Source organism: Mucor mucedo (genome assembly GCF_025094135.1).
Source record: "Mucor mucedo strain NRRL 3635 chromosome Unknown EV154scaffold_11, whole genome shotgun sequence".
NCBI classification, from domain to species: Eukaryota; Fungi; Mucoromycota; class Mucoromycetes; order Mucorales; family Mucoraceae; genus Mucor; species Mucor mucedo.
The window spans coordinates 175,562-203,249 of NW_026252295.1; the positions used below are offsets into that span (position 1 = coordinate 175,562).

The following is a 27,688-nucleotide window of genomic DNA, read 5'->3' on the forward strand; positions in this document are numbered from 1 at the left end:
GAGTTGCACATTTTTATTAAATCTAGTTACTGATAAAATAAATTGAGTAGAGTGGGCCATCTATAAATAATTGTTTTGTCTTCCGAATCAACTTTACACATCCTATAGTCTAAAGTATCGAAGGATGGGTTCAACATTATCATTTATGCAGGCCAAATTGAACCCATAGTTCACTATCAGATTATCAAATGCCGTAAATCTGTCCAATACCCTACAAAAAAAAAAGGTTCTACATCGCTGTCAGTTGTACGTGGCACACTGTACACACATATTGGCTTCAAGAGAGGATCCGATCCACTCGTACATTTAGATGCAGCCTTTATCGAAGTCATCACCCACCATTTGTAATGTATTTTCAACTATATCATCCTGTCTGTGCGACACACTTTTTTGCATGGTAAGAGTGGATTTATTCTCAGGTATTTTAAATGCTTAATTATCGCTTTTTTTTTTTTTTTTTTTTTTTTTTTTTAGCAGCAGATAAACAAATCCACTTTAAGAAGTTGACCGTTTACAAAAAGACATTGTTTCAAATCGTTTACGCAACCATTTAGAAACACACAACTCTCCCAGAAAGCTTGTGGAATTCATAAAAGATATTCCGAATGTGTGCTGGCTTGGAAAGAGGCACCCGTCTGAGGCATAGCATTGAGCTGTGATATCTTTCAATTCTTTTTTTTTTCAAAATAAAAAGAATCAATAGACTAAATTACTGTACGATGCTTATTGTTTACCTATCACTCAAATAAACATCTTTAATAACTAGATAGTTACTGTTTAACCCAATTATTTTGTAATAGACGCTATAATTTTTATGTTTCTATATATGGAATAGAGGATCGCTTCCATATTTGGACAATTTTTTTTTTGAACTTGAGCGCAAGCAAAAACAAACCTAATTAGGAATCTTTCTTTTTTGCCGGTTGAAATCAGTGCGTTTGATGTACATTGAGAACTACATAGTTCTCTGTTAATAGAAACTTGTTTTGTGTTGTCAAGCTGCAGTGAATTAACTTTTCTTGTTTCAACTTTATTAGTAGTGTTTTGCATTCACATGTTTTTTTAAGGCACCAGATTTACGATTTTTTTTTTTTATTATTAATCCGGGGGAGGCGAGCAAAATGAATTATTTCTACATACAAACACCCCCAAGTTCAGGGAAAAAAAAATAAAAAAAGCATGACACGCAGCTGAGATGTAATATTTGCTTTTTGCAGTTACACATAATCTGCTTCATGACATAACTAATTCTGTTTACAAAACAAAAATTCGTTTTTTCGCTCAATTGATTTTAGAAAGAAAAAATGCAAGGAGGGGTAGAGTTCTATCTTAATCAACATTGAAAAATGGAACAAGGGCTTCGCTCTTTTTTTTTCGATCTGCCTAGATTAGATGGCTTGGGTGGAAAGTGTGTGTGTGATGTTCCGAGAAAAATGAGGTTTTTCCGCTAAAGCTGATCTAGTGAGTTTATCACTGGCTTAATAAATGATTTCTCTTGATGAAGTTTTAAACAGCACCCTGCTGACAATAACTAGGATAATGATTGTCTATATATATATAATGCATAGCTTTTCACTCAGTCCCAAATGTTTATTTGGAGTGGCCCCACATGAAAAAAAAAAAAGCCCATAAAGATCATGTTCGCAGCCGATTGCGTAAAAAAAAAGATATAAAGGGTTCTTTTGCACAACGCTGTCATGATCCTACGAGAGAAAAAAAATGCTATTATTAAACCCAGTGCTACGAAATTATTTCCTTATTTTAAATGTATAAAGTAATTATAGTCCATTGGTGTTAAGAGTTGTACAAATGGACTGATTTATAGGACAATGATAAAATTAGCCACTTTACTTGTATATAGGGGAGGCTGTCATGGATACACTTTTACTCTTTATCTTGACCACTGCCTTTTTTTCTTGATTCAAGGGTTTTTTTTTAATTTGAAAAAAGAGAAATTCAAGGATATACTAGAAAATGTGTTGAATACCGGGGAATTATCCTATTTTTTTTTTTTTTTTATAATCCAGCCAAGAATTATAAGCCCCACCAAAAAAAAAAAAAAAAGGTACAGTTTTTTTGTTGGTAAAGGGTTTCTTTTGAAGGTAACACAACTGGGCTTAATTCTGTATTTAGTTTTATAAGCTATCCTTTTCATAACAGTGTTTGGATATCATGAGGCTTCGCACAATAACACATATAAAGCGTATGTATTTTCTTTTAATATTTTCTTCTTTTTTAATAAAAATCACTTACCCTTTTTTTTTTGATATATCATTGAAAAAATCTTTACTTTTTTTTTCAAACAACTTGCTAAAAATATACAATTATAAAAAAATGGGTCAATATAAATGTTGTTGTTGCATCCCCGTCAGGTACGAGAGATAAAACAAGGTGTCAAATATGGGTCAATTAAAATAAACCTGTTTATTAAAATAGGGCTGGTGTTTTAATCATTGCTTTGCTTTCAGCCGTAAATAATCTCCCTTCTTTTTTTTATGTATATGAAACAATTTTAAAGCTAACGTTATATATATACATATAAAGGCTATTTACATTGCAGCCACTGTAGGACTCTTTTTATCAAAGACAACTGGAGGTAAATTAAAAGAAGGTCTTTCACCATCAAATGTAGATACTTACTTTGTTTCATAGAGGAACATTACTTTCAAAATATCAATTATCATGCGTATAGCAACAAGGCAGCTGATGGTGTTCAATACACAGCAATTGCCGTCTGTATTTTATTCTCGCTTGCCTCTCTCTTTGGTGTTGTTGGTAGCATTACCGTAAATATAGAAATCTGACTCTCTGAGGAGGAGGTCGGGGCTGATTTGTGTGTGTGTATATGTATTTTTAACAATTTTTTTTTTTTTAATTTAGCAACATCGAAAGATGATTGCCTTATTCAAGGTGGTATATTGGTTTGTAGCAATTCTTGAATTCATTGTAGCTGTAGCGGCCATTGTGATTTTTGCTGTCCAACGTAGTGTCTTTATTGAGGCTTGTACTACATATGGCGGTGAAGAAGTGACAGCCGATGATTGTACGGTCGGTTATCGAAATTTCATGATTATTTTCTCCATACTGTTGATGGTGAGCAGTTTTATCCAGGTAAAGCCACACACACACAGCCTATTTTTGGGGAGGGTTTATTAATAGATTTTTTCTTTTTTCTTTAAAAATAGTTTTATTTCGCCACAGCCATTAGCGCATACGCGACTCGTTTGCGTAGAACAAATATGCACGAAAAGCTTCGAAATTTGGAGGATTTCCCTGAGCCACCCAGCAAAACTGAATTCTTTTAAGAATTTCTCTTCTTTTATCTGTTGAAACATAAACGTACATATATATTGTATATTTACATAGCACACACCCTTTCATTTAATACATATTACACAACAGATACACGCTTTACCTCCTTCTCCAAACACACACTCACACACACCTTTTTCTTATACATATATATATATATCTTTTTTTTTTTATCTTTTTTCTTTCTTTCTTACCATTCCACCAAAACCGCCTAAAATGAATCTTTTCTCCTTTTTTTTTTTTGTCCTGTTATTAAAATAATAATAATAAAAAAAATGAGGGATATTTCTTTTGTATATTACATTCACGTTGCCCTTTTATATGTATATATATAGATATTTATGTGCTACTACCAGGAGATAGAGTCATATGATGTAAAGAGAAAGAGAGAGAGAGGGAAAGATAGTAACGTGATTCAGTTACACTGTAAGTTGTAAATACTACAAAAGAACGGGTCAAGAACCGATTGGGTCCTTTATTCTTTGTAGCTCTTGGCTTTTTTTTGTGGGCTATCTCCTTTTTAGATGTAACAAGAATTATTAGGGAGTGATGGAGAGTGTTTTTTTGTTGTTGTTGTTGATGTGATAAAAAAAAGAGTCGAGTAATGAGTTTGATTGAGTTCATATTATGTATTATGCGGGGTAAAATAGATCTTTACATGTGTGCCTTTTTTTTTAATAATTAGGTTTACCATATAAAACAATAAGAAAATAGAATGCAAAAAGGAAAATGTAAACTAAACTTTTTTTTTGCCTGATAAAAAAAAAGGGAGACAATGACAGTTGTTTTGTAAACAAGTCGAGCGTGTAAGCATATAAGAAAAAAAAAGATATTCAGGGAGAAATCATGTTCAACGCGCCTTAAAAGGAGAATAAGCCTTGTTCTACATGTGCATATACCTTCCTTCCTTTTTTTTTTAAATAAAAAAAGAAAGGATGCCTCTGCTTGTGTCAGATAATAAAAAGGAAAATAGCTTTATTGAGATGAGAATTCATATCACAAGCTAAAAAAAAAAAAAAAAAAGTGTAAACAGAGACTAAAATGGGAAAGATGTTATTGTAAGAGGTGACAAGAGTAGTAAAAAGATCAAGGGGCATTTATATCATAGATACCACAAAAACTTATCTCTCCCACATTTTTCGTTGTGTTTCTCTCTTTTGCGCCCCTCCCTTCCCCCACTCGGGTGTATGGACAGGTGTGTGAGAAGTTAAAAAAGATAGACCGTGTAACTCCCCTTTCAATTTTTATTTTGGTATTTAAACAAAGTGTGAAATTCACTCTTCAATTTTAAAGATTAACCTCTCTTCTCCCTCTCTCTCTCTCTCTCTTTTTTTTCTTTTCTTTTATAGTAGTAGTCTTGTTTATCAAAATTAAATCTCTGGTTCGATTTAATTTGATAGATTGCTTTTATTTTAAAATAAAAAAAAAAAAAAAGAGCCAAACTACTCTCTATTCTTTCCTTTTTTCTATTCCCTATTTTTTTTTTGGCACTTTTTAAAAAAAAAAGAGTTTAAATGTATAACGATTACTACCCACAAGAAACAAGAAATGACATGGAGGAGTACTATTATTACGAAGAAGAAGAAGAAGACAGTTATTTTGCAGACTATGACCGCGATGTGGCAAATGCAGTGACTGAAGCCGACTATCAAGATTTCGGAGATGGCAACGCATACGATTATCGAAATGATTGCTTACTGGAACTCGTGGTGGGAGTACAAAGCTATCTGACAGAACAACAAGCTGTTTCTTCTAAAATACCTGATTCTCCTTTATACAATCTTCAGTATAAATTGTATTCTTATATGCGTCAACGAGCTCTTGAACTTGGCGCGCACTTTTAATATCTCTTATCCCCCAATCACACACACTCATCCCCCGTATACATATATTTCCCAAAACAATCTACATATTTTATCCCACACCCCTTCCCTTTTTGAATTTATTAGAGTTTTTTTTTAACCCTTTTCTCGTCTCCCCCATCTCTATATATATATTACCAGAAAAGGACCTAATAAATTGTTAAAATAACAGATCATCTGAACACATTGTTTTCTGCACAGATAAAAGTCCTCTTCAGATTTTTTTTCTCGTGAGAAGGTTACCTCTTTGTAAGTGTGTAACATGTAATACGAATGCTTTGTGTGACTTTTTCCCCAAAAAAATATAATCATTGCTATCGCTCTCTCTCTCTCTTTCTTTCTATCTCTTTCTATCTCTTACAACAACAACAACAACAACAAAAAAAAGATGATGGATGATCATGAATTAGAACGTATCTATTCTCTTCAGATTGGAGAAGAACTACTAAGGCAAAATAAATTAGCCGTGACCCAATGTATCGAGTTATTTCCAAGCATGTTTGGACTCGATGAACTAATTGGGTCTTCATCGCCCATTGACTTGACACAAGGTCATGAAAAGTTGACGGCATTGTATCAACAAGTGTGTGAGATTTTTATTGACCATGGCCTACCCTTTGACCACGTCTGGGTAAACAACCTTTAATGAGTTTAAGAGAGAAAGAGAGAGAGAGAGAGAGATGGTTGTGTTAATCGTTACTTTTTTCGTACCTAGAACTGGATCATGGTGTGGAGACAACAGTTATCGTTCCAGTCATTATCTGAACTATACGGTCAGGATAAAGTGATTCAGTCGTTACATCCGAGAGCACGTAAAGCGGTGCGGCAAATCTACTTGGAACAACTGGATAAATACATGCAGTGGTTTCCTTGGTCGTGGTTTTCTGATATGCAGTTTATTGGTGCTGGTGGATTTTCTGCCGTCTATGCCGTTCATATGACACCAGCCTATGACCCACAACCACTACGTATGGCACTTAAAATAGTCGACGACAAGCTCCTCAACGAGGTAAATGGGATAACTTTTTAAAAAAAGAGAAAAAAAAAAAAAGAAACTAACTTAAGCGGATTAGATCTCGGTGCAGTCAAAAGCTTTTTTACCACTGCTATTTCAGGGATTGACAGTGTGTGAGAGTACAGGCGATTTAATGATGGTAATGAAGTTTAGTAATGATGGCAATTTAGAAGATCACATGCAACAGCTCCCACTTGGGGATCTTGATCTAAAGACGATTACAGGCACGATATTACGATTAGCAGCGAATTTAGCGGATTTACACAAGGTGGGGATGTGTCATCGTAATGTACACCCACGTAATATTGTGTGTACAGATTCTGATTATTTCTTGGTGGATTATCGATTTGCGACACCAACGGAGGAATCGACGTCTGTGACGGGACTGACGAAAGCGGTGTATGGACGATTACCGTATATTGCACCTGAACTACGACAGGGTATCTATACAGAGAAATCGGATATCTATAGCTTGGGAGTGATTATATGGCAACTTGTGAGTAAAGTAATATTTCCTTCACCGGATGTGCTATTGGATGGACAAAAACGAGGAGAGGAACATGTGTATCGTATTGAACGTGTACCTGGGTTACCAGATTGGTATGAACGGTTGTATGTGGCATGTTTAGAGCCTAAACCAGAGAACCGACCTGATGCAGGTGAGATCTCACGAGCCTTACAAAAGATTCATCAAGGGCTCCAATTTTCGGTGCCTCTGGAAGGAAGTGTGACAGAATATATTGTGGCAAGAAGAGCGGAAGCAGCGGATCATTTACGTACGTTTGCAAAAGTCAAAGGTATTGTGTCGGCATCTACGACGCGATTATATACACTTAGTAACTTGCCATGTACACAATTTTTTATTTCTTTACGGTTTAAAAATGATGTATTTCAGAATGTGTTTTAATAATAATAATAATAATAAAAGAAAAAGAATATAAAAACTTTTTTTTTTTTTTTAGGTACAGGTGAGGTGTGCATTTTCCCAAAAGGCTTGCATTTTTTTGAGCTTCTTTGTGGATTCAGTGTCAAGATCGTCCATACCCCACATGATTTCTTTAATACGTTCAGCGGCTTCACCTTTTTCAAGTACGATGGGGTCTTCATCGTCCTTTTCTTCTATAAATTTATTTATCCTTCTCATGTCCTTTCTGACTTCATGCACGGTTTTTGCAATGGATCTGAGTCTTGAATTTAATTCTTGGACTTGACGTTTATTGACATACATGATTTCTTTTAATTCCTCCAAGGACTCTGTGGCAGCACTTGTTTCGATGGTTAAAGTACGAATAGCAGGTAAAGGGTTTTCATAGGAAAAGGATGGGTCATTCAGGGTATGTTTGATGCCAGTGAGTAAACTCTCGATCTCTTTCAAAGCCTCTGCTGACATCCAGCTACTTTCCTTTCGCAGTGCACTATCGAGGTTGCGTAAATAGCTGGTCTGTCTTTCACGGTCGCGGGATTTACTGACAATCAGATTGATGACGGACTGAATTACATATTCAAAGGGTGGAGCATAGGTCACGAGATCTTTGAGTGTTTCATCCAACGACAGTGTGTTTAATAACCGCTTATGAAGTGTCTTTGTCTCCCACACAGCTGTATTTAAATCTTCCAATTGTCGTTTTAATACTTCAAAAGGGTCATCTTCTTCCTGATCGTTTAAAGAGGACCAGGAACTACTGAAGGAAGAACGTCGACTACGAAGTCCTGTAGAGGCAGACCATTGTAAGGGTGATAAAAGTGGGCTGGTTACCTCTAAACTTAACGAACGTCGGTCCATGGCCATGGAGGCTAATTTAGACACAGGTGCTGTGGTTGTAAGCACTTCATCACTGTCATCTTCAATAGTCGCTGATTGTAATTCGGCTGCTAAAGAGGAACCTAAAGGCACTCCGTTTAAATAGCCTTTACCGAGAAGTTCTTCTTCTAAAGAGTGTCCTCCCATATAATCTTGTTCATCATCATATGAGTTTTCTGTCATCATTGTACAAAGTAAAAAAAAAGAATGAGAGATGAAAGAGAAGAAGAAAAAGAAAAAAAAAAGGGGGGGAGGGGGAAAATAAAAAAAAATTATTTATTTATACACACACACACACACACACACACACACATAAAAAAAAAAAAAAGACCTTGTGACAAATTTTAATCACCACGATTGTCGACTACTCATCGTGGTATTCTCCAGTCTATATGCTCGGAGTTCCTTTGTGTAATCATGCATTCTTTTACCCCAGTCCTTCAACCTGACAACCTATCATAAAAGAGTATGTTATACTACAATGGTGCTTTACACCCCCCCCCCCCTTTTTCCCCTTCCTACACCCCTTACTTACCACTGCTGTGACATTATCGTCGCTATGCAACCCATCTGCTGCATCGGCCAGCTTCTTGGCAGACAACGAAGGGCTGTTACACTGCTTCACCTGGCAGTATAAAAAAGTACGGGTCAAAAAAAAAAAGCCTCCCCCATACACATATATAAAAAAGAAAAAAGAAAAGGACACTTACAAAGTCAACGATTTCTTGGTCTGACATGACAGAGGTGATGCCATCCGTCACCAATACCAGAAAGGCAGCGGGATTCTTTGCGTGAACTCTATATCGGACAATATCGGGTTCAGCCGAGACACCATACCTCTTTAATTTAGCATCGCCAAAAGCACGGCTGGTGGCCAACATGCCCATGATGCGTTCATCCCCCCATGAGTCCGTGGTGACAAATCCTGCGTATTTTCGTAATCGGTCGGTTTCAATGGGATTGCCCGGGTGATGATCGCCTGTGGTTAAAGGAATGGCATGTCCCGTATGAGAATCACATAATAAAATACGAGTATCTCCTACATGACCAATGACCAAGTCATAATCCTGACTGTTCCAAAAGGATTGGGCATCGCGTGGTTCAATAATCACAATGCTTCCTGTGGAGCCCTCATCGTCTGCATGAGCATCGTCCATGACAGCACCGGATTGTTTAAGACAGAGCATATCGGCATAGAGGAAAGCGATCGTCAGTCGTTGTTCTAAAGATAAATCGTGAATGTCGATACCGGCTTTCGGTTTCCCACTTTCGTCCACCAGTGATTTGATGATGGTAGGTATGGGGAAACGACGAAAGTAACCTCGATAGGTGCGTAAGAAGGCCAATGTTTCATAAAAATCTGCTAATGTTACTGTCTCTATCGTTTCATGTAACTTTTTCGCAAGCCAATCCGAAACCACAGGGCCACCGTGTCTATGATGGGGGGGTGTTAGTTTTTTTTTTTAAAAAAAAGAAAAAGAGCCCAACTCACCCGTCAAAGATACCAATGTAGGCACGTTGTGCGTCCTTATTGAGCTTGGGCATTTGGGGAGAGTCGGGTAATTCTAGAGAGACAGCGCTGTATTGATCCTCGTTGGATTCACGGGTGCCTCTGGATGAACAGACACCGATAAGTTGGTTGGCTCGACTGAGGTTGATTCGAAGCAAACTGTCTGTTTTAAGAAAAAATAAATCAATTACGTATTTCTATATGTACTTGTGTGTGTATGATAGACTACCTTGTACGCCTTTGGTGAGATAGTAGTCCTTGTAATATCTTTGCGGGGTTACTGAGAACTGTCTTCTGAAACAGGCATTACGACACAATCTCAACATGATCTGAATGATGTTTGAAAAAGAGAAAGAAAGAGAAAGAAAAAGAGAGAGAGAGAAAAAGAACTAAAATAACCCGCCGCCCGCCGCCTCACACAGACACACACACACACATATTTTTTTTTTTATACATGCATGTACTGTTTTTTGAATATGAGTTTGCGTTGAGATAAAAATTAATTTGCGCTGACATTAAAAGAATATTTACGTCAAGGTAAAAATAGTTTTGCGTTGCTTAGTAATAAATTTTGCGCCAAGAGATTAGAAAAAAAAATATAAAATAACCTAAAATATCGCAAAGGTTTCGACTCCTTTTTTCTTTTATTTAGTTTAAATATTAGAAAAAACATGCAAAGCGTTAGTGAATTTATCACTAATAGTGAAATTATTTCAGATAACGATATGGACACTTCATCTGACGATCATATGGAAGATGACGAGCAGGAAGAAATGGAAATTGAGCATTTCAGTTTGAGCGAAGAATGGATGGAGAAAATAAGACGAATTGGGAATGATTCTCTATCATATGTACGTGAATATATGGAAGTAGATTCAATAGAGGAAGAGAATGAAGATTTTTTTGAAGATGCTTTTCTCTTCGCAGAGTCAATGCCATTGAGAAAAAGACATACAGCTTTGAATGTTAAAACAAGAGGTTCTTACAGAAAATATACTCCTAAACAAGTTGAAAAACTCTTCGACTTAATAATCGAAGAAGGATTCACGACAAAAGCTGCAGCTTTAGCCACTGGGATTAATGTACGCACTGCCCAGAATTACGTTAAAACTTATAACAATGATCCTGAGAGACGACTTCCAGGATCTTATTCTAAACCTCGTGGAAGACCTCGTAATAAGTTGACTGAGGAGCATTCTAAATTTCTAGTTGACTATATCGAAAAGAATACCACTGCTATATTAGATGAGTTAAAGTTAAAACTTTGTGAGAAATTTGAGGGTTTGAAAATCTCTATTTCTGCCATCCACAAACATTTAGTACATAAGCATAACATTACGTTAAAGAAACTTGAAAAAATACCAGCAGCAAGAAATTCTGACAGAGTAATAGCATTACGAAAAGCGATTGTTGAACAATATAAGAGTGATGCAGATATGGATTTTTCTAAGAATTGTGTTTTTATCGATGAAGCAGGTTTCAATTTGCATACGCAAAGAAACCACGGCCGTTCATTAAAAGGCACACCTGCAAAGGGCACTGTACCAACTGGAAAAGGTGTGACATTTACAATTTTAGGTGCAATTTCTCAAGCAGGTATCATAAATATTGGAGTTAAAAAACCAGAATCAGCTTCTTCTAAAAAAAGAAGGGCAGATGGTAAGGAAGTAAAAATCAATGGCAAAGTTGGGACAAGAAGTGAGCACTTTTTGGCTTATCTAAACAACGTAATGGATACACTAGATAAAAATAATATAAAGGGGCAGTATATTGTTATGGATAATGCACCTATTCATAAGCCAAAAGTAATCAAAGCATTGATCGAAGAACGAGGACATAAGTGCATATATTTGCCACCATATTCTCCTTTCTTGAATCCAATCGAGGAATTTTGGTCAAAAGTAAAAGCTGGTGTTAGAAGAACACCATTGACGACAGATGATCGTCTCACAGATCGTATATGTGAATCGGCTGGAAAAGTAACAAAAAAAGATTGTGAAGGATGGATTAAGCATTCAATGTCATTTTTCCAGAAGTGTTTGAATGAGGAAAGAAATCTTTAAAATAGTCAGTAGGAGTGCAGCTTTCAACAGACGCACTCTGAATGCTGTGGTGAGCGGTCATAGAAAGATATTTAGTAAACAAAATGATACAAGCGGTCACAAGCTGTAGTGGGGTGTGAGAAGGGTATGATCCTATCTTTCTCTAATGGTCGAGGAACTACTGTAGTACTTGGTACTACAGATCCTTATTCATAAATTCACATTTTTATTATTAAATAAAGTTTTCTTTGGTTCGTTTTCTATATATAAATTCGAGACTATATCTTTTTACATATCATTGCAATTTGGTGTAGTTAAAAACAACGTTTAATTAGAAACAGTTAGCTAGTCACAAGGTAGATATAAACCCCTCGCAACATTTGGTGGAGTAGCTGGGCGTGCTGCTATTTTGGAATATAATTAAACTAAAGGTTCACAAGGTTATAGAACAATACAAAAAAAATGGCTACGGAAGGAAATTCAGTTTTGGTGTTGGGCGAAACTAGCGCAAAGAGTGCGCCTACATTTGCTAGTGGTGATAGACAGGATCCTGTTCAGTTTTTGGAGGACTTTAATGAAGCGGCTTCTTGGAATAACTGGGTGTCCACGGACAGAAGAAAGGAATTATTCTTCAGGTGTCTTACCCACTATGCCAGAGAATGGTTCTTGAACACTTTCGAAAGGGGATCGGAAGAATACAAGAAGATGAAATTCGACGATGGTACTAGTGCTTGTCTGGTCAAGCAATTTTCGGCAAAGTTCATTACTGCAGAATGGTTCGAGAAATACGAAGAAGCGTACGAAGACCGTGTTCAACTTAAGTCCGAATCTCCTTGGGAATTCATGAATATCAAGCGTGCGTTACTCAGAAAGTTGGATCCAGTGGAACTCGCTAGTCGTACTGAAAAGCAAACGGTGAAGGAGATCAGAAAGGGTCTATTGCCTGAAGTTAAGAAGTTCTGTGACTATATGGAGAAGAATCCCTACAACAATCTGGACAAGACCAAGGTTAATACCTTCGAAGGGTTGGAATCTCTATTGCGTTGGGCAGAACAATGTCACAACAACACGGGCATGGTTACAGGTCTCACCAAGGAGGTTAATAAGGTACAAGAGCCTCAACAGGTGAATGCTATTTTGAAACGTAACAATGGTGATTATGGTGGGTCAAGAGCTCCTCGTGGTTACACGGAAAAGGTGGATAACTCTAATCAATGGGAAATCATACTCAAGAAATTAGAGAAGCTTGACAAGTTGGACGTGATTGAAAACAATCTTGCATTAACCATGGACCGAGTGGACAACATGGAAAGGAGATTGGATGGTGGATCCAACAACCAAGCTGATGGAAGAAAGGTAGAAGAACGACCCTCGGACAAGTGTTACAATTGCAAAGGACCTGGTCACATCTCAAAAGAGTGTAAGGAACCCTGCAGGGTGTGTCACTCACCTGATCACACAAGTGTTACTTGCAAGGACAAGGGCAATCAGGATTTTCGCTCAAACTCCCCACGAGATTAGGTGTGGTGGAGTTAAAGAAAATTCCTAATTCAAATCCAAAAGGAGAAGGGTCCTTACCGGTGGCGGTTATCACGTTGGAAGAACCTAGGTCGATCAAGGAGGTCAATGCGTTAGGCGAGTCGGGGTCCAAAGGCAAGAAATCTCAGGCGGAAATTAAGGCCGCGCTGCTGGAGAATCTGAAGAAGGCAAGGGAGGCTAAGGCAAGGTACAAACAAGAGGATCAGGAAGCAATTCGTCGAGGTGAGGTTCCGCCTTCAGTGTTGAGGAAGGTAACAACTGGTATGCCTATTATGATGGAGGAGGGCGGTAAGCAGGTCAATCAGTTTGATATTCGAGAAGGGTTATGGAAAAGCCAGGTCAGTATTTCACTACCCCAACTCTTATACCATTCCCCAGAACTGTACCATCAAGCTTTAGGTCTCTTAGGTGCACAACCTATTACCATGAAGAAGTCTCATGCGTCCCATGTGGAAGATAAAATGGATATTGACTCAAAACGGGAAAATTTGGTGATGGTGAACAATGTGGTGTCAATCGACACAACCACCATGGATCTCGAGCCAACATTACAAGCATTGCTGTGTATAGTAGGGAATCAACAATTGGAGTTTCTGATTGATGGTGGTGCGGTAGTGTCAGTGATCAACATGGAGGTGGTTGAGAAGCTAGGTCTGAAGTCACAGGTGAAACCGACCAACAGGACATTGCGCTTTGGTGATGGTGAGGTGGAGGCTGCTGTGGGTATGGTCGCACTGACTCTCATTCTGTCGGAGGAGGTGGAGGTTACTCATGCTTTTTGTGTTACTAAGAATGTGAAGACACCTCTCTTGGTGGGCAATGATTTTATCCAAGGTACCAACGGGTTGGCTGACTCCAACAACAACATGTTCTCGGTGAGGGTTGGTGAGAAAGTATATAAGGTGCCAACACATGAAGGGAGTGGTGAATCAAGTGGAATCCTATTTCCTACTGGTGGTGGGGTAGAGGAGGATGAGCGATTAATTATTCCAGTGACGGTTACGAATAGTGATCATAAGAGGTTGAAAAATGTCAAGATCCAGTACGACTATACAATGCAGCCTGGTGAGGCCCATTTGTTGTGGTTATCAATGGGGGAGGAAAGTAACAATTGGGCAACTGACATGGTATTACAACCTGAAGAGACGCTTTACACTCAATTGAAATTATACATGGTTCCAAGTCTAATGGAAAAGGGAGGTAAAGGTCCGTATTGTATGGTGGTTATGAATTACGGTCTGAGGAAAACGGTGTTGAAGAAAGGTACCCTTATTGGTAAACTTTACAGTAAAGAGTCAATTCCAAAGGAAGTAGAGGTGGTATCAGATGTGGAAGAGGTAACTTCAATGATCCAAGATTTTTACATTAATCAGGAAGAAGGAGTGCAGGTGTTGGCTCCGTCATTGATTGTTGGACCCATCTTCAAGCCGGATTACCGAAAGTTGGAGGAAGCAGGCGTGAAAATTTCTAGGACTAGGGGGTACAGCAAGAAGGATACGGGAAGGGTATACTCTGTATACATGGTGACTGAGGTGGTGGAAGGTGCGAATTATGATATCAATCCAGAACTGTCGGCTTCACAACAACAATCAATTCTGACAATTCTCAAGAAGCATGAAAAAGTATTTGCTACGTCTTTGAAGGAAGTGGAGGAGTTGAAAGCAGATCCTTACGTGATTAAACTGAAGGATGGAGCTGTACCGGTCAGGGTAACACCAAGGATGGTACCATATGAAGCTAATCAGTGGTTTAAAGAGTATGTGGACCAGTTGTTGGATCTGGGGCTTCTGGAGAGGTGTGATGGTCCTTGGGCTGCCGGGGTAGTTCTGGTACCAGCAGATGCTGAGAAAAGGGTGCCAAGGAAGAGAAAGGTGATGAAGTTGAGAAAAAAACCAAAGGTGCAGCTTAACAAGAAAGCAACATGGACCACTTATCAAGTATGTGTGATCGAAGAAGAGGAGGAGGAGGTAAGCCAACCAGAGGTGGTAGAAGAGTTGAGCACGTACGAGGACATGGAGCAAGCCTTCGGTGTTCCCACTGGGGAAATCACTAGTTTAATACCGAAGTCAGCCGCAGGAAAGAAGGACCCGTATAGGCTCACCATTAACTATAAAGGGATCAATAAGCTCATGGTGGATACTGGGTACCCAATACCTAACATCAATTTTCTTTTTACCTTGCTGGCTAAGGCCAAGTATTTCTCAGTTTTTGACTGCCTCAAGGGTTTCTGGCAATTGAAGTTGGCGGAAGAATCCAAGGATTTGACAGGGTTTGCGACCACGTTTGGTCAATTTAGGTGGACTAGGCTACCAATGGGGTTAAAGGGTTCTCCCTCTGCATGGCAATCAACTATGGATTCAATATTTTTTTCTGAAATAAATCAATTTTTGCTCATTTATATTGATGATGGGTTGGTCTTTTCTGAGAGTTTTGATGATCATCTTATTCACTTGGATCGGGTTTTGGAAAAAGCCGGCAGAGCATGCTTATCGTTGTCCACGTCAAAGTGTCGTTTTGGATATACGGAGACCAAGCTACTGGGACATATAGTTGGAAGAAATGGATATCGAATGGATATGGCGAAGGTGGAAAGAATATGCAAGTGGCCACAACCGAAAACGTTGACTGAGGTGAACCAATTTGTGGGGATGGTACAATATTACAGGCGGTATATTCCAAACATGTCTGCTGTGTTATCTCCATTGAATCACTTGAAGAAAAAGAACGTCGTTTTTAAGTGGGGATCGGAACAAGAAAGAAGTTTTCAAGAATGCAAGGAGTGGTTGATGGGGGATGCTGTTTTAGCACATCCGGATTTCTCAAGGCCTTTTGTACTCTATACTGATGCATCTAATGTGGGGATTGGAGGAGTGCTATCACAAGAAGTTCCGGGAAACAAGGATTTACTCAGGCCAATTTATTTCGGTAGTAAGGCGTTGTCACAACAAGAACAAAGGATATCAACATATGAAAAAGAATTCTTTGCTATTGTGTATTTTATTCATTTCTTCAAAATATATCTTATGGGGCACAAGTTTACGGTTTACACTGATCAAAAGAGCTTACAATACCTGATAAGATTTAACGAAGAAGCGTCTGCAAAGGTTGTTAGGTGGCAAGGTTCCTTACTGGCGTACGATTTTGATATTGTCTATCGAGCCGGTAAACTCAATTCGAATGCTGATGCTTTATCTAGGTTAGGAGGTAACAGTGATGAGGATGTAACTCTTGAATCGATCATTCCGGACTATCACTTACCCTTGAATGTAATTCGGGATCGAGAGGATGATATGGTGTCTACTGGTAAAAGGGCTAACACACATGAGTTCGCGTTAAATGGACAAGGAGGGATGTCATTGGAGTTGTACTCTGCACTAACCCAATATATACTAACATGGGCTTACCCCGACCAAGCTTCCATCAAACAACGAAAGGGGATTAGGCATCAAGCTCGGCAGTATGAGGTTATTGGTGGATTGCTGTATCGAAGGCCCAACAAAGACTTCTTAAGGAGGAAGGTGATCAAGGTTACTGAAGTAATGCAGGTGTTGAAAGAGAATCATGATCATGTTATGGCTGGTCACCAGGGGGTTGCTCGAACTTTCGATCGTATCAAGCATCGGTATTACTGGCCTGGATATTATGATTCGGTAAGAGATTATGTTCTTTCGTGTTTAGTATGTCAAAAATTCGGACCGCGTAATCCAGTAGTTCCATTACATCCAGCTGGCCAACAAAAAGAAGGATTATTTAGTGTAATATCAATGGATTATATCTATTTACCTCTCACTAGTATGGGTCACGTGGGAGCTTTGGTGATTGTGGATCAACTATCAGGATGGATGGAGGCATATCCATGTACTTCTCAGAGTGCTGGTTTTACTTGTTATTGTCTCTTTCAATGGTTCTCCAGGTATGGCGTGTGTGCTAAGGTGGTATGTGATAATGGATCACATTTCAATGCTGATGAAGTTAAATCATTGATGATTCGGTCTTATGGTATTGAGATAAGATTTGGAGTGCCGTTCTATCCCCAAGGCCAAGGTAAAGTGGAGCGCACGAATGGGATCTTAAAGGAAATTATCAAGAAATATCTGTTGATCTATAATCAGGAATGGGATACGTGGTTGCCAGCGATATTGTATGTACTGAGAACGTCATTAAGAAGGGACTATGACTACTCCCCTTTCTATCTGGTGTATGGAAGGCAACCCCGGTCATATACGGACGATGGAAGGGCCGAATTCGAGGCAAGCTGGAACGATGAGGAGTTGGTGTCTTACCGTATTAACGAAGTGGTACGATTGAATCAAGAGGTTATCCCACAGGCATTACGACGAGTAGAGGTGTATCGGAAGAAGATGCAAGAGCAGTTCAACAAAAGGGCCAAAGCCAAGAAGTTTGCTGTTGGAGATCAAGTCATGGTCGAAAGTCGTGATGTGAAGAACAAAGAAACCTTTTTGTTAAGTCGTTGGGTTGGGCCCTACCATGTCGAGGAGAAAGTGGGGAATAACGTGTATAAGGTGCGAGATGAGCAATTGGTGTTTCCGGGACTGTATCATGCTAATCAAATGAAGTTGTATAAGGCTAGGCCAAGGTTGTCGGTACCGCTATTGTTTTACTCTGGTGTTTCTGCTGTTACAGAGTAAAAAGGGGGTAATGTGGTGAGCGGTCATAGAAAGATATTTAGTAAACAAAATGATACAAGCGGTCACAAGCTGTAGTGGGGTGTGAGAAGGGTATGATCCTATCTTTCTCTAATGGTCGAGGAACTACTGTAGTACTTGGTACTACAGATCCTTATTCATAAATTCACATTTTTATTATTAAATAAAGTTTTCTTTGGTTCGTTTTCTATATATAAATTCGAGACTATATCTTTTTACATATCATTGCAATTTGGTGTAGTTAAAAACAACGTTTAATTAGAAACAGTTAGCTAGTCACAAGGTAGATATAAACCCCTCGCAACAATGCTCACTGAGATTTTAACATCATGAAACAAGTACAGCGACTCCGCCCCCAAAGTTCGTTTTCCAATTTTATAAATTCGCTTTTTTCGCAGCCCAAAGTTCGCTTTTTGATTGGTCAAGGTTCGTTTTTGTAAATCATCGTCGCCTAAAGTGTTACGTCATAAATTTAAAAAGTCACAAGTTTCCACCAAAAAAAAAACCCAGGGTGTTTCGGTTTCGTTCAGGTTTCGCTCAGGTTTCGGTTTCGCTCAGGTTTCGCTCAGGTTTCGATTTAAAATGAGTTTATTCGTTCTTCCCAAGTTGTTGCGTCCTGGAAGTGATTTAATGTCAAAAGCCATCATCCACGATCCTAAAATCACCAACATTATTACAACTACTCTGTCAAATACACAAAATGATTACCTAGTAGGGAATCCTGAGTGGAATAACGGCACTCGCTCAGATGTTGTCCTAGAAGCAAAGTCATCAGTATTGAACCTTCCCCCAATAATCATAGAAATTCAACATACCGTTAACAGATTGTTTATGAAGAGAGTCATAAATTACAGTCTTGAAGCTTTTAATAGACATAAATTGGACCCTATTGTTCTAATCATATGTACTGATACCTTATCTGATTCTGTTGCCAAAGAAGTAAAGACCAGCGATATTCCTGCTTGCTATGACTTCCCTTCTACAGGTTGGGCTTGTAATTGCCTGATTGTATGTAAAAGACGCGTCCTAGAGTATACTGATACCATGCCTTTGAATCCATTCATTGCTCTTACTTTATTTCTGACCAGCCGGGAACTTACAAAAAATTGTTCACTTTACCAAGATGATCCAACTATGCAATATTTGTACACTTTGGTGTCACATTTTCATCAAAATCGTCTTGGAGATCAGCATATTACCGATATTTTGGCACAAGTACTGGATACCCAAGATCACGAACATACCAAAATATTGGAACTTATTGACCAAAATTCATCATCCAAAACAGTTGCCAAAGCCATCAAGAATTTACAATCACAAAACTACGCAATGAAAAGGAAATACACTGATGTGAATCTCGAGCCCTCCTCTATCCCTACTAATATCTCAACAGCAATAGCAACAGCAACAACAACAGCAGCAGCAGACCCTACAATTAGTGAAAATATTGACTTTACGCTAGAATCGGTCACTCCATATGAACGAGGTATGATATTTGTTGAAAATTATAAGCATACTAGGATGCAAAAAGGGTTTAAAAGAATGGATTGGTCAGCATGTTATTCTAAAGGAATTGAATTAAAATTATTTAAATACAAAAGTGCGAATGTTCTTCGTAATCAATTCAATAAGTACATAAACCAACAAAAAAAAAAATGTCAGTAAATACAGGATGCTTATATAGTATATGGAATAAATAAAGTATTTGTTAAATATCAGATCATAGGGGCACAGTGTCATATCAGATACGATGTGCACATGCATTCGCTTTGTGTGTAATTCCAATTAGGTACTTGCTTGACACCTTACAGCTCTATGTAGTAATGCATAGCATTTGTAACTGTATATAGTGATGTCCGTAAACACAAATACAACTTAAAATAAAGGAGGCTAGAAAAGTACCAGACACTTAAGTGTCTTTTTTATTAACAATTATAATTGTGGCTTTGTATAAGGGTAGATAGAGTAGTTATTAGGATAAACCGATATCAACTGAGTTATATATCTGATAAGGTGATGGTCCAATGGAAGTATGTAACTGTTATTCAAGTATAATTCAGTTACAGTGAGATAAGATCGATCAAATAAAGTTCTGTTAAAATAATAATGTAGTGACGAATCGGCTAAACGATGGTTAAATAATAAATGATTGGTTTGTATGTTATAGTATAACATGTTCAATCGAGAGTATCCTATAATTAAACGAATGTATGATGTATTACTAATAAAGACACTGCATCTTTGTCTTATCCACAGTTTTAATCTTATTTATCTCTTGTTTTTTTTTATACATATTTTTTTCAGTGCAAAAGTACCCAATTTTTGCCACAATATCTTCTAAGCAACAAGTTTTATTTTCTCAACTGAATAATACGGAACATTCATGATTGAAGATCACCAAATGATATAATTACCAGAGCAGTTTATGTAGTGTTATATTCTTGTTCAAATCAAATAATAATAATAAAGACTATAATTTATCAGATTCAAACAAAAAAGAGATTGTTCTTTATTATACTTAATATGTCCATTGTTTATAAATATGATTGAGTTTAAATATGTATAATCAGGTTATACAACCTATGATCCTTAGTGTACAATATGTCTATCTTTGTGATCCAACAGTTATACTAATAACACAGCCTTGAGAATATGCAGTGTCTTAATTAAAAGATGTATTGCATTACCATTATATAGTAAGCTACTATGATAATACTGGTATGAATACAACATGTAGTAAATAAAGGATTATCTTATATTTGATTGAAAAAAAATGTCAACCGCAGATTTTAATTACTTTCTGCCTATTATTTTGAACATGGTTTGCTGCTGTGCTCTTTTTTTTCTTTCGTGAACTATGATATTCGGTGAGAATTAAATCGCTGATTACAAAAACATTTCACATGTGGTTCGGTATGGACAATGAAAACAAGCATTTAAGAATTATTAAAATAGATATCACTTTATTGAATGCTATGCATAAATTGCATAGTGGTGTTGCCAACATTTAGCAACTTCTCTATTTGATTTTCATCACCAGAAAAATATATTGCAAGTACCACAAGAGGATCAAGGTGCTTGCAAGCTTCGGCATCTTGGAGAAAAGTAGCATCATTGGAGATAATTACAAACTTTTCTGCCCACATAGTACACTTTGTTATCTGCCAATGAGAATTCTGTGAAGTGGAAGATAATAATGGCTGTAGTGACGGAAAAATAGTATTGGTACAAAGAATAAATACAGAGGGTTGAATTTTATATTGCTCAAACACTCTCAAGGATTTCCCAATTGCTTGTTTCAACGACATTCTTGTAACATTTGGCTGAATTCCCAAAAGAATTGCGTGCGATTCAGATAAATAAAGAATCAAATGAAAATCATCAGCTAATAATTCCGCTGATGTAAGTACGAGATTGCGGTCATCTTCATTCAAAACTGATTGGGTAATAAGATTGATAAAATCCAAATTTTGAATAATATTTAAAACTAAAAAATGGTGTAAATAAGCAATTTTTTGAAGTGATAGCCTACTTACCTCTGCAATCCATGATTCACAAAATCAATGAAGCAAAAAAAAAAAAAAAAAAAAAAAATGGGGCTCCCCTTCGGATCGCTGATCCCATTTTTTTAAAGGCTTATTAGACTCGTCCTCCGACCACATATTTTTTGACCTCCGCTACGCTACGGTAAAAATACGTGGTTCCCGGAGGACCCATCAGTGGTATAAATTCATAATTTCATAATTTTATTTTCCTTATTTATGTTAATAACCATAATGGCTCATGATGACTAGTGAAAGATATATATCTTCCAGAATCAATTATTTCTTGGTTTGTAAATATATTGTCTATAAATGTGTGTTGTTTTGTTGTTGATCTTACAGATTCTGGAAGAGAGCTTTTGATGCCGAGTTGGTTCAAGAAAGATGTAACTGTTGTTGATTTAGGCGAATCTTAGTAGAAGTTCAGATTGAAGTCGCCAGCAATGACAATGTAAATATAATCATGCTCAGTAATAAATGACAATGCTTCTAAAAACATGTCTGGACTTTGGTTAGAATCTGGCGAGGCATATATGCTACAGTATAAAGTGAGATTTACTATAACAATTGACACGCTGATGGTGGAGGTGTTGTAATTGTTGGTAAAGAGACGAGAGGAAGAGCTGAAATCACCTACTAGAGAATCCGAGACATAACAGCAACTACCGATGGGTTTACGTGTATTACCTGAACAGTTTAAAGATGACTTAAGTTGAAAACCAGGAATTTGAAAGTTATCAGTTGATAAAGTCCATGTTTCGTTTAACAGTATAATATCAGAGGACAAATATACCGGATCGTTGATGATTTGATTCAAGTGAGCATTTAGACTCTGGACATTGTGTGATATAACTTGAAAATGAGATTTTGTGGTTAAGACAGTGAATGTGGGAGAAAGAGTGATGGAAGGCTGTCGTTGGATTTCTTTGTAAAGATCGCTATTTTTTTCTGATGAAAGTGCTTTGGGTGGGATAAACTTATTGTTTTTGCAAATAAGTGTAAGTCCTGCAGCGGTAGTTGCCCGTGAGCATGCGACATAAATGAGTGACCTCTTCATTCTATGTTTTGCAGTATCATAAACTACAACATCTTTATAAGTTCCACCTTGAGACTTGTGGGTCGTCAAGGCTTCTGCCGGTACCAAAGGAAATTGCTTTCTGTTGACTTGTAGCTTGGTTGTATGGTCAGATGTAATTATGAGAGAAGAAGGTTCAATCATAGTCCATGTATCGTCCAAAATGCCATTTACTTGTCTTAATACCACCTGGCTTTTGCGCAGGATAGCGCCACTTTTGTCATCACTGAATTTCAGCCAAATGCGTAACGGTTTTTTTTCACTTGCCGGATTATTTTTCAAGGTCCCAAAATCAATTTTCACCAAATACCCAGTGCTGCCATTTACCAATCCATCGGAAGTGTCGATATTGACTACAATCATGTATCTTGCTCCGATTTTAAGGATTAATTTTTTTAGCAATCCCAGAGTTTTCAAACGATGAGTGGAATCGTCAGACACCGAGGCAAGAATACGGTCCACATCAAATTTTTTTGGTTTATTACCAATGATACGATCAAAACCAACAGATACACCACCCTCTGTGTCCATTTTATCCAAAATAGCGTTGTTCATGAGACTTACTTCAGCATTGGTATGAAACAGGCATATCGGTCTTTCAACATTGCTTTGATCAAAATTCCGTACGACATTGAGGTGGGGGAAAATTGGTTGACCATTGTTCAGTGAGATTTTTTCTTCTTCTGTCATACGGAGAACTCGGCTTTGGAACAACTGTATGTCATTTGGAGTCATCTCACCAATAGCCATGTTGTTCAATGCAATTGCAAAGCGCAAGTCGTCCCTTTGCCTCATAATCTGGGTCAGCTTGTGAATTTTGAAATCCTTCCATAAGTTACTACCAAATGCTGCCAGATAAGGGTCTTTAGGTAAATTTGTCGAAAAGAGAGGCGAGGACATAACCGGCGGGAGCTGGAAAAAGTCACCAAGAACAATAACAGATTTTCCACCAAATGGGAGGGATCCATCAAAAATGTCTCGAAGTCTTTTATCAATCCAAGAAAACATGATATTTCCGACCATGCTAATTTCATCAATAATTAATACCTTTAAATCTTTTAATGCAACTGCCATAGAGTGGCTGACGTCTGCAGAAAGATTATTGACACCACCACTACCATACTGGTTTACTGGAAGCTGAAATGCGCCATGTAGGGTTTGACCATTGATATTGAAAGCAGCTTTACCGGTGGGTGCTGTAAGCAAAACAATTGGTGTGTTTATTTCTGTATCCCTTTCACCGTCGAATTCCACATTTATACTTTCGTACAATGCTTTAATTAGCATGCTTTTTCCTACACCGGCACCACCAGTAACAAAATGACGAAACGGTTCAAAGGTACGTACAGACTCGTTGTCACTACTAAACATGCGGATTGTCACTCTATCACGATTGTATCTTATATGATTTATGATGTGGGTGAGATATTCGCGTTGTTTTGTGTTCAACTTGGATACCAGCTCGTAAAATTCAGCCTTAGATAACCGGTCAGGTAACTTCAATTTTTCCAAGTACGTTTTTTGGCTGTTGTCTCTCGAGTTATTGTTTAAAAGATCATCAGCAAGATCGTTGCTTCGATGATAGTTACCCTCACTTGAGTCATCAATGTCCAAAGTATATCGACCAAAATCATTAATGATGTCGCCTGGTACTTCAGTATTTTCTTCATCTTCAGAACCACCATTAATATTATCGGCCGTCTCTTGATTCAATTGTTCCATGTACATGTCCAACGTAGCATCGTCAATAGCACAAAATTCTTTTTTCCGTTCCATAATCAAATTTATGTTAGCATTGAATACATCTTCATGTATTATGTCTAACAATTCTTTTTCTTCGTCTCTCCAAGGTTTATACAACATGATCAAGGTTCTAAAAAATTCGGAAGGCTCTTTTTCAAGGTTGAATTTGTAGTAACGGATAACTTTTGACTTGGCTCTACGAGTTAAAATCCAGAATCATTTTTAAGGGCAAAGACTTTTCCTGCAGGACCGCCAAGTAATGTATCGAGCGAAGGGCCGTCATCACCAGATCCATCAGGTAAGTTGATATCAGAAAAGTTACTATCATTATTATCATCACCATCATTTTCTTCTTGACTGGTGTTGCGTTTCTTCTTTGGTGATTTTCGACTAATTTCATAATAGGCAGCAAACTGAGCCAAATTAATGTCTTCTAGGCAATCAGGTCTATTCGTATAATGATCAATTAAACCAGGCACAAAACAGTTAGTTGAATCAGGGTTCAATTTAGCTAGTTCCTCTTGACTTTTAAGAATGTGCGTTCGATTTGTTGGTCTTGAAGTAGGAACAAAAATTGTCACTGTACTCGATTCCACCATTCTAATACCAAGAAGATTATAAGCGGCTTCTTGTGCAGATATTTCACTGGAGTTATAGTACTGTGCAGCCAAAGATCGCAGCATATCAGTGGAATTAGTATCAGGATTATTTTTATGATTAACATATATTTCTTCCATTGCTTTGCTCATGCCTCTATCAGATTTGTTGATATAATCCATAACGTATGCACAGCAAGCGTAAGGATCCAGAATAAATTGAATATCCATATTTGATCGAAACAAACTGATTATTTTTGGGCTGTAATTATTTATCATGATAGCATTTGGCTCCCTTTTAATATAAAGCTTGTTCATTTTGAGATTTACTCTCAATGCAAGAACATAATCGTTATAAGATCGAGCATCAACAAGATCCAGGAATTCTTCGAATGATGTATTGGAATCAGACAGCTCTTTATAATTGGTATCGAGATAATCCATGATTCGTTTGTTCAATTCCTTAAAATCTTTTATATTTTCAGCTGAATATTTCGTTAAATCCAACGGTTCCATAATTGTTGTGCAGCTGATAGGTGGAAAAGGGATATTGAATCTACATACAACTTTGTCGCCGCCTCGTTTTCTTCTACATGTGCTTGTATGCCGATGCGTCTGTCTTGTTCGTAGTAAGTCTTTCCAAGTTTCCGCATTGCTTTTTGAAGCTGCATCATGATGTGGACTACCATCCCATTTTTTACTGCAAGTGATAATTTTGTCAACAAAGCTGCAAATGTTTGCTTTTATGTCGTCTGCTTCAGTTTCGTTCTCACATATTTTGTCCTCTAATACCGGTGCATCTTTCAACCACAATAGCATGTGTACATGAGGAGATCCTATTGTTACATATATAAATTAAGTTCTTAATTTTCACAGAGACAAAGTTCATACCTCTATGTTGGAATTCAACCCTGAAAAAGTACTCTGAAATTTCATGCCCAAAAAAAGGACCATCTTTTTCAGCCCAAGTCTTCTTCAACTCACGAAATCTATGATCAAAGTATCTAGCAGCAGTAACAGGATCACTTTGTAATAATCTTGCTTTCTCGGCAAAAGACAATGTATCTGCTTGTTCCTCAGTCATTACGTCGTCGTCAATAATTTTTTTTAGCACGCAAAGTAGTTCGTTCCATTTACTTTCGGCTGCAGAAACAGTTACAAATACAGTTGGCACACCATATTGTCGAATCATAGCCATTGAATTCTTTTTTTGGTTTTTCCAATATTCGGAGGAAGAACGCACACCAGATAACGTCTTGAATGCTTGGTCTTTGCTCAAAAGCCGGTTTACATTATCCGTGTTACCAACATCCTTAGCTGTAAAAGGCATGTTACCATTATCAGTGTTCTTTCGCTTTCTTAAAATTGTGTTAATGTTAGAACTCATTTTCAATAATTGGGTCTTGCGGTCCATAAACAACAGATAATCTGCTCTTTCTACTGCTCTTCTATCGAATCTTCTGGCCATAGATTTTGTCACGGATGAATAAGAAATGGAATTTAACCCCTCTATCTTGGTACCAAAAAAAATTTTAGGAAAAGACAAAAAATCACTATCCTTATCTTTTAAAATTGATAATGGGACTCTGCCTTCACCAGGTGCAAGTCTAATATTAAAGTCGTTGTCACTTGATAAAATAGAGTCTGTTGCTCCAGGATTCAAAGGCTCATCCTCAATATCATTATTTTCCCCGGTATTTTCATTTGGCTCATCTCCCTCATCATTATCTTCATTTTCTTCGACAACTAAATTCGTTGAATCCCATTCGGTTTGGTCTGCTAATTGAACTTCGTATTCGGTATACAATGGAGTAGTTTGCAAATACCTTGCAGCATTCCATACTTTATGTGGGCTGACATTTCCTCTGATATAATCTTTTTTAAAAATAAGTTTTCTAGCAAGACTCAAGTGAACTACACCGGATGCATCGTAATTACGAGGTAAACAACTGACAGTAGTATCTACGTTTACAGGTACATTTACAATTCCTCCCTTACTCTTGAACTGTCCATGTTCACCTTTGTGAGTCCAAATAGACTGAAAGACATGCCTTGGGGCCACAAGTCTCTCCTCTAATCTGGTTAATTCCAAAACACAAGGTACTTTCGCAGGAAAGTTTAAACCATTACTCAATGCAATTGTTGGTATCTTATTATTTTTGATCGAAGTTTTGCAATTTGCGCAAAAATAATGTTTGCCAGTTCCAGTTTTTGTGATTGTAATGTTGGTATGATTGCTGTACACACCATTATCAAGTGGCCAATACACTGCATCCACAACATAGCCATCTGTTTTCCATTTCTCAAGCATCGTATCTTTGTTTAGCAAGGATACATTTTTGAGAAAAAATAACCCACCACAACAAATACAAACAGTAGTCGGTCCTTCTTTGATAGCTTTTTCATACTTTTTTCTACTTTTTTCCCAAGGTGTTTCCTAATTGATTTTAAGAGAATTAGTCAAAATTTCAGAATGGTGAATGAAATGTATTACTTCGTGGATCTCATCTTCACTATCATTTTGACTGCCATCGCTTTCGTCTTCATTGTTACCAACGTCAAATTCTTCGTTATCTTCTCTTTCTACCCTTTCTTGATCGACAATTACTTCTTCGATAATAGGTTCAGACTGATCCTCCATTTGTGGGTCGGGTTGCTCATCAGACTCTTCTACATCCTCCACTCTGGTGCGATGCTTACGTTTGTACTTACGCTGATATTTTTGCATGTGCTTTTTATTAATTGCATTTTGACGGAACTGCTGCTGATATTCCTTATATGTATCACTAGATGCCTGCTGTTGTCTCTTTTTTTGAGTTCTTTTTTTTTTGTTATTGTAAGAGTCCATTCTAAATTTGGAGGTAGAGCTCGCTTCAACCATAGCATTATCTGTCGCACTCTTAGGTGTATTTTCTTCATCTGATGATTCACTAAAATTTCGGCGGCGTTTGGCTCTATTAATTTGAGCAATTCTTTCGAAAACG

General features: G+C 37.5%; 9 protein-coding genes across 9 annotated transcripts; 6 read left to right on the forward strand and 3 right to left on the reverse strand.

Moving 5' to 3' along the window:
* Window positions 1-1,697: 1,697 nt before the first annotated feature.
* On the forward strand, window positions 1,698-2,356 carry EV154DRAFT_495667 (uncharacterized protein; the record flags this gene model as incomplete). The annotated part of the gene is made up of 3 exons (XM_051600061.1): window positions 1,698-1,774; window positions 1,862-2,065; window positions 2,134-2,356. 3 exons carry the CDS (start codon window positions 1,698-1,700, stop codon window positions 2,174-2,176), a joined length of 324 nt encoding a protein of 107 aa, XP_051461757.1. The 3' UTR covers window positions 2,177-2,356.
* On the forward strand, window positions 2,266-3,613 carry EV154DRAFT_599259 (uncharacterized protein). Its single transcript, XM_051607100.1, has 6 exons — window positions 2,266-2,372; window positions 2,437-2,470; window positions 2,545-2,596; window positions 2,653-2,786; window positions 2,881-3,111; window positions 3,186-3,613. The coding sequence occupies exons 1-6, from the start codon at window positions 2,335-2,337 to the stop codon at window positions 3,303-3,305; spliced, it is 609 nt and encodes a 202-aa protein (XP_051461758.1). The 5' UTR covers window positions 2,266-2,334; the 3' UTR covers window positions 3,306-3,613.
* Window positions 3,614-4,601: 988 nt separating this feature from the next.
* EV154DRAFT_495671 (uncharacterized protein) lies at window positions 4,602-5,381 on the forward strand. Its single transcript, XM_051600062.1, has one exon. The coding sequence runs from the start codon at window positions 4,827-4,829 to the stop codon at window positions 5,154-5,156; it is 330 nt and encodes a 109-aa protein (XP_051461759.1). The 5' UTR covers window positions 4,602-4,826; the 3' UTR covers window positions 5,157-5,381.
* Window positions 5,382-5,736: 355 nt separating this feature from the next.
* EV154DRAFT_20703 (kinase-like domain-containing protein) lies at window positions 5,737-7,282 on the forward strand. The gene is made up of 2 exons (XM_051594368.1): window positions 5,737-6,183; window positions 6,248-7,282. The coding sequence occupies exons 1-2, from the start codon at window positions 5,899-5,901 to the stop codon at window positions 7,094-7,096; spliced, it is 1,134 nt and encodes a 377-aa protein (XP_051461760.1). The 5' UTR covers window positions 5,737-5,898; the 3' UTR covers window positions 7,097-7,282.
* On the reverse strand, window positions 7,030-8,318 carry EV154DRAFT_495675 (uncharacterized protein). Its single transcript, XM_051600063.1, is given in 3 exon segments — window positions 7,030-8,235; window positions 8,249-8,262; window positions 8,301-8,318. The coding sequence occupies 1 exon segment, from the start codon at window positions 8,174-8,176 to the stop codon at window positions 7,148-7,150; it is 1,029 nt and encodes a 342-aa protein (XP_051461761.1). The 5' UTR covers window positions 8,177-8,235; window positions 8,249-8,262; window positions 8,301-8,318; the 3' UTR covers window positions 7,030-7,147.
* On the reverse strand, window positions 8,275-9,843 carry EV154DRAFT_495677 (phosphatase 2C-like domain-containing protein). The gene is made up of 5 exons (XM_051600064.1): window positions 9,730-9,843; window positions 9,483-9,663; window positions 8,701-9,424; window positions 8,526-8,615; window positions 8,275-8,443 (listed from the first exon to the last, which is right to left on the reverse strand). The coding sequence occupies exons 1-5, from the start codon at window positions 9,824-9,826 to the stop codon at window positions 8,339-8,341; spliced, it is 1,197 nt and encodes a 398-aa protein (XP_051461762.1). The 5' UTR covers window positions 9,827-9,843; the 3' UTR covers window positions 8,275-8,338.
* A 2,161-nt stretch (window positions 9,844-12,004) lies between these two features.
* On the forward strand, window positions 12,005-13,063 carry EV154DRAFT_477476 (uncharacterized protein; the record flags this gene model as incomplete). Its single annotated transcript, XM_051598105.1, has 1 exon — window positions 12,005-13,063. The coding sequence occupies one exon, from the start codon at window positions 12,005-12,007 to the stop codon at window positions 13,061-13,063; it is 1,059 nt and encodes a 352-aa protein (XP_051461763.1).
* Window positions 13,064-18,294: 5,231 nt separating this feature from the next.
* Window positions 18,295-19,556, forward strand: EV154DRAFT_495685 (uncharacterized protein). The gene has a single exon (XM_051600065.1). It carries the CDS (start codon window positions 18,331-18,333, stop codon window positions 19,411-19,413), a length of 1,083 nt encoding a protein of 360 aa, XP_051461764.1. The 5' UTR covers window positions 18,295-18,330; the 3' UTR covers window positions 19,414-19,556.
* Window positions 19,557-20,683: 1,127 nt separating this feature from the next.
* EV154DRAFT_495687 (uncharacterized protein) lies at window positions 20,684-21,342 on the reverse strand. Its single transcript, XM_051600066.1, has 2 exons — window positions 21,285-21,342; window positions 20,684-21,235 (listed from the first exon to the last, which is right to left on the reverse strand). The coding sequence occupies exons 1-2, from the start codon at window positions 21,295-21,297 to the stop codon at window positions 20,712-20,714; spliced, it is 537 nt and encodes a 178-aa protein (XP_051461765.1). The 5' UTR covers window positions 21,298-21,342; the 3' UTR covers window positions 20,684-20,711.
* Between the last annotated feature and the right edge of the window lie 6,346 nt (window positions 21,343-27,688).

Bases quoted from the DNA above. Each gene is read 5' to 3' on its own strand.
- EV154DRAFT_495677 (XM_051600064.1), bottom strand. From the start codon at position 9,826: ATGTTGAGATTGTGTCGTAATGCCTGTTTCAGAAGACAGTTCTCAGTA. The intron at 9,664-9,729 runs GTAGTCTATCAT...TTCTTAAAACAG, and splicing joins TCTCACCAAAGGCGTACAAG to ACAGTTTGCTTCGAATCAAC. The intron at 8,444-8,525 runs GTAAGTAAGGGG...CTTTTATGATAG, and splicing joins ACGATAATGTCACAGCAGTG to GTTGTCAGGTTGAAGGACTG.
- EV154DRAFT_599259 (XM_051607100.1), top strand. From the start codon at position 2,335: ATGGGTCAATATAAATGTTGTTGTTGCATCCCCGTCAG. The intron at 2,787-2,880 runs GTAAATATAGAA...TTTTTAATTTAG, and splicing joins GTGTTGTTGGTAGCATTACC to CAACATCGAAAGATGATTGC. The intron at 3,112-3,185 runs GTAAAGCCACAC...CTTTAAAAATAG, and splicing joins TGGTGAGCAGTTTTATCCAG to TTTTATTTCGCCACAGCCAT.
- EV154DRAFT_495671 (XM_051600062.1), top strand. From the start codon at position 4,827: ATGTATAACGATTACTACCCACAAGAAACAAGAAATGACATGGAGGAG.
- EV154DRAFT_20703 (XM_051594368.1), top strand. From the start codon at position 5,899: ATGGTGTGGAGACAACAGTTATCGTTCCAGTCATTATCTGAACTATAC. The intron at 6,184-6,247 runs GTAAATGGGATA...TAAGCGGATTAG, and splicing joins ACGACAAGCTCCTCAACGAG to ATCTCGGTGCAGTCAAAAGC.
- EV154DRAFT_495685 (XM_051600065.1), top strand. From the start codon at position 18,331: ATGAGTTTATTCGTTCTTCCCAAGTTGTTGCGTCCTGGAAGTGATTTA.
- EV154DRAFT_495675 (XM_051600063.1), bottom strand. From the start codon at position 8,176: ATGATGACAGAAAACTCATATGATGATGAACAAGATTATATGGGAGGA.